We start from the raw sequence: 8,662 nt of genomic DNA, 5'->3' as shown, positions 1-8,662 counted from the left end.
CATCACTTGTGTGTCCATCACTTGTGTGTCCATCACTTGTGTGTTCATCACTTGTGTGTTCATCACTTGTGTGTCCACCAGGCCTCTCAACCAGATGAGCTAACTAACTATTGATGAGCAGGAGATGCTGGAGGTGATTGAGGATGGGGACATGGAGGACTGGGTCAAGGTGTGTGAGCACACACACACACACACACACACACACACACACACACACACACACACACACACACACACACACACACACACACACACACACACACACACACACACACACACACACACACACACACACACACACACACACACACACACACACATGTATTTCTGACCTTCTTGAGACCTCAGAAAAATGCCTACCTCTTTAGGACCAGCCTTTCTAGATATATAAAGATGTGTATTTACAACATTAATAATATATACATACTATGCAAATATAAAAAAGCTTGTTGTGAAAAACGAGTCGGAATTTCACAAGAAAACGGTCAAAATTTCACAAGAAAAACTTAGAATTTTGGCGGTATTATAATATACTGTAAGTCGTAATTAGAGATGTCCGATAATATCAGCATGCCGATATTATCGGCCGATAAATGCGTTAAAATGTAATATCGGAAATTATCGGTATCGGTTATTTCATTATCGGTATCGTGGGGTTTTTTTTGTTTTTTTATTAAATTAACATAAAAAACACAAGGGATACAGTCCGTAAGCACACATGATTGTGCGTGCTGCTGGTCCACTAATAGTACTAACCTTTAACAGTTGATTTGACTAATTTTCATTAATTACTAGTTTCTTTGTAACTGTTTTTATATTGTTTTACTTTCTTTTTTATTTAATTTATTTATCTTATTTTATTTTATGAATTGTTTTTAAAAGTACCTTATCTTCACCATACCTGGTTGTCCAAATTAGGCATAATAATGTGTTATTTCCACGACTGTATATATCGGTTGATATCGGTATCGGTAATTAAAGAGTTGAACAATATCGGAATATCGGACATCGGCAAAAAGCCATTATCGGACATCCCTAGTCGTAATTTTACTCAACGCAAGTCAAAATTTTACAAGAAAAACTGAACATTGGTGCAATATTATGATAAAAGTTGGAATTTTACTCAATAACAGTCACAATTTTACAAGAAAAGCTTAAAATGTGGCAATTCTATGAAGAGTCGTAATTTTACTCGACAAAAGTCACAATTTCATAAGAAAACTGTAAAATGTTGGCAATATTATAATAATAATCAAAATGTTTGCTTATGACAAAGGTCATAATTTTACTCAAAAAACGTCACTTTTTTACAAGAACAACAAAAAAGTTGGCAATATTGTGATAAAAGTCTGAATTTTATATGGCAAATGTCACCATTTTGCATTAAAAAGTAATAATTTTTTACAAAGTAATACATTTATAAGAAATATTGCAATATTACAGAAACAGAAAGGATATGAGAAATTGTTCCCAATTTTATAAGAAAATAGTCGACACATTGTGAGAAAAAGACTGCTTTTAGTTAACTTTTTGTTTGTTTGTTTGTTTGTAATTGGTTTTTAATCTTCATTATTTATTTCAAGTTATTACAGTATGTCTTTATATACATATTTATTTTATTTTTGTTATTAATTTTTGCCAAAGGGGGCGCATTTCTATTTTGTACACACACTTGTTATTATATATGTTAGCCAGAGGGGGAGCACTTTTGAAAAACACCTAAAAACAGTCGCAATTTTACAAGAAAAGCTTAAAATGTGGCAATTCTATGACGAGTCGTAATTTTACTCGACAAAAGTCACAATTTCATAAGAAAACTGTAAAATGTTGGCAATATTATAATAATAATCGAAATGTTTACTTATGACAAAGGTCATAATTTTACTCAAAAAACGTCACTTTTTTACAAGAACAACAAAAAAGTTGGCAATATTGTGATAAAAGTCTGAATTTTATATGGCAAATGTCACCATTTTGCATTAAAAAGTAATAATTTTTTTACAAAGTAATACATTTATAAGAAATATTGCAATATTACAGAAACAGAAAAGATATGAGAAATTGTTCCCAATTTTATAAGAAAATAGTCGACACATTGTGAGAAAAAGACTGCTTTTAGTTAACTTTTTTTTGTTTGTTTGTTTGTAATTGGTTTTTAATCTTCATTATTTACTTCGTTATTACAGTATGTCTTTATATACATATTTATTTTATTTTTGTTATTAATTTTTGCCAAAGGGGGCGCATTTCTATTTCGTACACACACTTGTTATTACATATGTTAGCCAGAGGGGGAGCACTTTTGAAAAATCCCTAAAAACAGTCGCAATTTTACAAGAAAGGCTTAAAATGTTGGCAATTTTATGAAAAGAGTCGTAATTTTACTCGACAAAAGTCACAATTTTATAAGAAAACTGTAAAATGTTGGCAATATTATAATAATAATCGGAATTTCACTTAAGACAAAAGTCATCATTTTACTCAAAAAAAATGTCACTATTTTACAAGAACAACAAAAAAGTTGGCAATATTGTGATAAAAGTCGGAATTTTATATGACAAATGTCACCATTTTGCATTAAAAAGTAATAATTTGACATAAAAAAAGTAACAATTCTACGAGAAAATATTGCAATATTACAGAAACGGAAAGAATATGAGAAATTGTTCCCAATTTTATAAGAAAAAAGTCGACACATTGTGAGAAAAAATTTAAATTTTGAATTTTTTGTTTGTAATTGGCTTTTAGTGTTCATTATTTACTTCAAGTTATTACAGTATGTCTTTACATACATATTTATTTTATTTTTGTTATTAATTTTTGCCAAAGGGGACGCATTTCTATTTCGTACACACACTTGTTATTACATATGTTGGCCAGAGAGGGAGCACTTTTGAAAAATCCCTAAAAACAGTCGCAATTTTACAAGAAAGGCTTAAAATGTTGGCAATTTTATGAAAAGAGTCGTAATTTTACTCGACAAAGTCACAATTTTATAAGAAAACTGTAAAATGTTGGCGATATTATAATAATAATCGGAATTTCACTTAAGACAAAAGTCATCATTTTACTCAAAGAAAATGTCACTATTTTACAAGAACAACAAAAAAGTTGGCAATATTGTGATAAAAGTCGCAATTTTATATGACAAATGTCACCATTTTGCATTAAAAAGTAATAAATTGACATAAAAAAGTAACAATTCTACGAGAAAATATTGCAATATTACAGAAACAGAAAGAATATGAGAAATTGTTCCCAATTTTATAAGAAAAAAGTCGACACATTGTGAGAAAAATTTTTAATTTTTAATTTTTTTGTTTGTAATTGGCTTTTAGTGTTCATTATTTACTTCAAGTTATTACAGTATGTCTTTACATACATATTTATTTTGTTTTTGTTATTAATTTTGCCAAAGGGGGCGCATTTCTATTTCGTACACACACTTGTTATTACATATGTTGGCCAGAGGGGGAGCACTTTTAAAAAATCCCTAAAAACAGTCGCAATTTTACAAGAAAGGCTTAAAATGTTGGCAATTTTATGAAAAGAGTCGTAATTTTACTCGACAAAGTCACAATTTTATAAGAAAACTGTAAAATGTTGGCGATATTATAATAATAATCGAAATGTTTACTTATGACAAAGGTCATAATTTTACTCAAAAAACGTCACTTTTTTACAAGAACAACAAAAAAGTTGGCAATATTGTGATAAAAGTCTGAATTTTATATGGCAAATGTCACCATTTTGCATTAAAAAGTAATCATTTTACATAAAAAAGTAATCATTTTACGAGAAAATATTGCAATATTACAGAAACAGAAAGAATATGAGAAATTGTTCCCGATTTTATAAGAAAAAAGTCGACACATTGTGAGAAAGACTGCTTTTAGTTCATATAATTTTTGTTTTGTTTTTGTAATTGGCTTTTAATCTTCATTATTTACTTAAAGTTATTACAGTATGTCTTTATATACGTATTTATTTTATTTTTGTTTTTAGTTTTGGCCAAAAAGAGCACATTTCAATTTCTTACACACATTACATACTATGCAAATATAAAAAAGCCTGTTGTGAAAAATGAGTTCAAATTTCACAAGAAAAAGGTCAGTTTCACAAGAAAAACTTAGACTTTTTGCGGTATTATAATGCAAGTCGTAATTTTACTCAACGCAAGTCAAAATTTTACAAGAAAAACTGAACATTTGTGCAATATTATGATAAAAGTTGGAATTTTACTCAATAACAGTCGCAATTTTACAAGAAAAACTTAACATTTTGGCAGTTTTAAAAAAAAAATTAAAAAAAAACAAACAAAAACATTTTGGCAGTTCTATGAAAAGAGTTGTCATTTTACTCGACAAAAGTCACAATTTTATAAGAACACTTTGAAATTTTGGTAATATTATAATAATAATCGGAATTTCACTTATGACAAAAGTCATAATTTTACTCAAAAAATATGTCACTATTTTACAAGAACAACCAAAAAGTTGGCAATATTGTGATAAGTTGGAATTTTATATGACAAATGTCACCATTTTGCATTAAAAAGTAATAATTTTACATAAAGTAATAATTTTACATAAAGTAATAATTTTACGAGAAAATATTGCAATATTACAGAAACAGAAAGAATATGAGAAATTGTTTCCAATTTTATAAGAAAAAAGTCGACACATTGTGAGAAAAAGACTGCTTTTAGTTAATTTTTTTATTATTTTTTGTTTGTAATTGGTTTTTAAGCTTCATTATTTATTTAAAGTTATAACAGTATGTCTTTATATACATATTTATTTTATTTTTGTTATTAATTTTTGCCAAAGGGGGCGCATTTCTATTTCCTACACACACTTGTCATTACATATGTTGACCAGAGGGGGAGCACTTCAAACTTTTACACACACTTGTTATTACATATTTTGACCAGAGGGGGAAGCACTTCCAATTTTTACACACACTTGTTATTACATATGTTGGCCAGAGGGGAAGCACTTCACATTTTCACACACACGTGTTATTACATATGTTGACCAGAGGGGGAAGCACTTCAAATTTTTGCACTCACATGTTATTTCATATGTTGACCAGAGGGGGAAGCACTTCAAATTTTTGCACTCACATGTTATTTCATATGTTGAACAGAGGGGGAAGCACTTCAAATTTTTACACACACGTGTTATTTCATATGTTGACCAGACTGTTTTGTCTGGAGTGACGTCCCGAAATCTTTGCATGTGTCCCCGCAGGCCCGCAATAAGGTCGGACACGTGGGTTATGTTCCCGAGAAATATCTGCAGTTTCCCGCCTCCAACAGTTTGCTGAGCATGCTTCAGTCCCTGGCAACGCTGGACGCTCGCTCGCACACTTCCTCCAACTCCACTGAGCCAGAGTTGCACTCCGGCTGCATCAACGGAGATGTTAACAGTAAGGATTGTGACCGGCATAGCAGAACTGTACTACAACCACATGTTGTGGAGCCACTAGTCTCCAAATACCAAATCGTATTTCGGTACTTTTCGATACTTTTCTAAATAAAGGGGACCACAAAAAATGGCATCCTCCGAGGACAAAACTACGAACAATGGGAGACCGGGCTTTCTGCTCCGCCGCTCCCAGTCTGTGGAACGCTCTCCCTGACCACCTGAGGGCACCACAGACTGTGGATGCTTTTAAAAAATGCTTAAAACCCTTCTTTTTTTTAAAAAAAAACAACCTTTTTTTAGATATATGCGTGCTAGTTGTAGTTTTTATCTTTTTTTATTTTTATTATCTTTTTATTTATTTTTTTAATACACTGTAGCACTTTGAGGTTGTTAGCTCAATGTAAAGTGCTTTGTTTACAAATAAAATCTATTATTATTATTATTATTATTATTGGTTTATTTTAACAGAAAATCTTAGGGTACTTTAAACATGTTTCTTATTGCAAGTTTGTCCTTAAATAAAATAGTGAACATACTAAACAACTTGTCTTTTAGTAGTAAGTAAACAAACAAAGACTCCTAATTTAGCTGCTGACGTATGCAGTAACATATTGTGTTATTTTCCATTATATTTTTTTGTCAACGTTATAAAGGACAAGTGGTAGAACATTAATTATTAATCTACTTGTTCATTTACTGTTAATATCTGCTTACTTTCTCTTTTAACATGTTCTATCTACACTTCTGTTAAAATGTAATAATCACTTATTCTTCTCTTGTTTGGATGCTTGCGATGTGGCCCTCAATTAAAAGGATGTATAGTGTTCCATTTTGCTCAAAGGTGGAAAAAATATTCCTCTAACCAACTCCATTTGTAAAAAGGTATATTTAGAGGAAAACTGGAGTTGTTGCCCATTATTCACAATTTACAAATAATCGCTTACTAAATAGTGAAACCATTATTTATGTCTTCTTCTTTTTTTTTTTTTTTTTTATTTATTTCTTTTTTTTAAATAACAAAAAAAACAAAAAACATTTATGTCTTCTTCTTAGCATTATTTTCTGCACAAATGTAGTTATTTTCTGCCATTCTCCCCACAGTGGTGTACGTGCGGGCGCTGTACGATTACGAGGGCCAGGCGGAGGAGGAGCTGACATTCGCGGAGGGAGCGGTGATTCGCCTTCTGAGCCGAGACACGCAGACCGACGACGGCTTCTGGGAGGGGGAGCTCAACGGACGGGTGGGCGTTTTCCCCTCGGTTTTGGTGGAGGATCTGACGGAGAACGGAGAGACGAGTGTGGGAGGGCCCAACGGAATACAGGTAGAGTACCGCCCATACAGAAATCTCACTGTTATGTTCAGTACCTGCAGGTTTTTTTTGCGAAAAATTCAACCAATCACCACAAAATACGCTAAGTCCAAAGTGTCAGGTTCTATTAAACAAGACAAGAAGCAAAGAATTAAACAAATTAATCAAATTTGGCTCAATTTGAGGAGAGACGTCTGGGCTGTACTCTTGGACAGTCTCCCAGCACGCTCTGGCGAAAGATTGTACGCCACCTCTTTTATTTGGACTTTCCCTGATTACATAGCTGTTTCTAAGGGACCGGGGTCATAAACAGCCATCGCCTTTGATTAAAAATGTGATTAAAAATTTCCCTGATTACATGGCAACAGCTGTTTCTAAGGGATGGGGGTCGTAAACAGCCATCACCTTTGATTAAAAATGTGATTAAAAATTTCCCTGATTACATGGCAACAGCTGTTTCTAAGGGATGGGGGTCGTAAACAGCCATCACCTTTGATTAAAAATGTGATTAAAAATTTCCCTGATTACATGGCAACAGCTGATTCTAAGGGACGGGGGTCGTAAACAGCCATCGCCTTTGATTAAAAATTTCCCTGATTACATGGCAACAGCTGTTTCTAAGGGACGGGGGTCGTAAACAGCCATCACCTTTGATTAAAAATTTAATTAAAAATTTCCCTGATTACATGGCAACAGCTGTTTCTAAGGGATGGGGGTCGTAAACAGCAATCACCTTTGATTAAAAATGTGATTAAAAATTTCCCTGATTACATGGCAACAGCTGTTTCTAAGGGACGGGGGTCGTAAACAGCCATCGCCTTTGATTAAAAATGTGATTAAAAATTTCCCTGATTACATGGCAACAGCTGTTTCTAAGGGACGGGGGTCGTAAACAGCCATCGCCTTTGATTAAAAATGTGATTAAAAATTTCCCTGATTACATGGCAACAGCTGTTTCTAAGGGATGGGGGTCATAAACAGCCATCACCTTTGATTAAAAATGTGATTAAAAATTTCCCTGATTACATGGCAACAGCTGTTTCTAAGGGACAGGGGTCGTAAACAGCCATCGCCTTTGATTAAAAATGTGATTAAAAATGTCCCTGATTACATGGCAACAGCTGATTCTAAGGGACGGGGGTCGTAAACAGCCATCGCCTTTGATTAAAAATGTCCCTGATTACATGGCAACAGCTGTTTCTAAGGGACGGGGGTCGTAAACAGCCATCACCTTTGATTAAAAATGTGATTAAAAATTTCCCTGATTACATGGCAACAGCTGTTTCTAAGGGATGGGGGTGGTAAACAGCCATCACCTTTGATTAAAAATGTGATTAAAAATGTCCCTGATTACATGGCAACAGCTGTTTCTAAGGGATGGGGGTCGTAAACACCCACCACCTTTGATTAAAAATGTGATTAAAAATTTCCCTGATTACATGGCAACAGCTGATTCTAAGGGACGGGGGTCGTAAACAGCCATCGCCTTTGATTAAAAATGTTCCTGATTACATGGCAACAGCTGTTTCTAAGGGATGGGGGTCGTAAACAGCCATCACCTTTGATTAAAAATGTGATTAAACATTTCCCTGATTACATGGCAACAGCTGTTTCTAAGGGATGGGGGTCGTAAACAGCCATCACCTTTGAATAAAATGTGATTGAAATTTTCCCTGATTACATGGCAACAGCTGTTTCTAAGGGACGGGGGTCGTAAACAGCCATCGCCTTTAATTAAAAATGTGATTACAAATTTCCCTGATTACGTGGCAACAGCTGTTTCTAAGGGATGGGGGTGGTAAACAGCCATCACCTTTGATTAAAAATGTGATTAAAAATTTCCCTGATTACATGGCAACAGCTGTTTCTAAGGGATGGGGGTCGTAAACAGCCATCACCTTTGATTAAAAATGTGATTAAAAA

The 8,662-nt window shown here is 33.3% G+C and overlaps 1 protein-coding gene across 1 annotated transcript in view; it reads left to right on the top strand.

Moving 5' to 3' along the window:
• Positions 1–110: 110 nt before the first annotated feature.
• LOC133663049 (F-BAR and double SH3 domains protein 2-like) overlaps positions 111–8,662 on the top strand; it is a 22,323-nt gene continuing 13,771 nt past the window's right edge. Inside the window, exons 1-3 of the mRNA XM_062067231.1 lie at positions 111–169; positions 5,253–5,430; positions 6,531–6,751. Coding sequence (XP_061923215.1) covers positions 125–169; positions 5,253–5,430; positions 6,531–6,751 — 444 coding nt within the window. The 5' untranslated portion in view covers positions 111–124. The remainder of the gene's footprint in view (positions 170–5,252; positions 5,431–6,530; positions 6,752–8,662) is intronic.

Source organism: Entelurus aequoreus, linkage group LG13 (assembly GCF_033978785.1).
Source record: "Entelurus aequoreus isolate RoL-2023_Sb linkage group LG13, RoL_Eaeq_v1.1, whole genome shotgun sequence".
Lineage (NCBI taxonomy): Eukaryota > Metazoa > Chordata > Actinopteri > Syngnathiformes > Syngnathidae > Entelurus > Entelurus aequoreus.
This window is presented reverse-complemented; position numbering and strand designations above follow the sequence as displayed.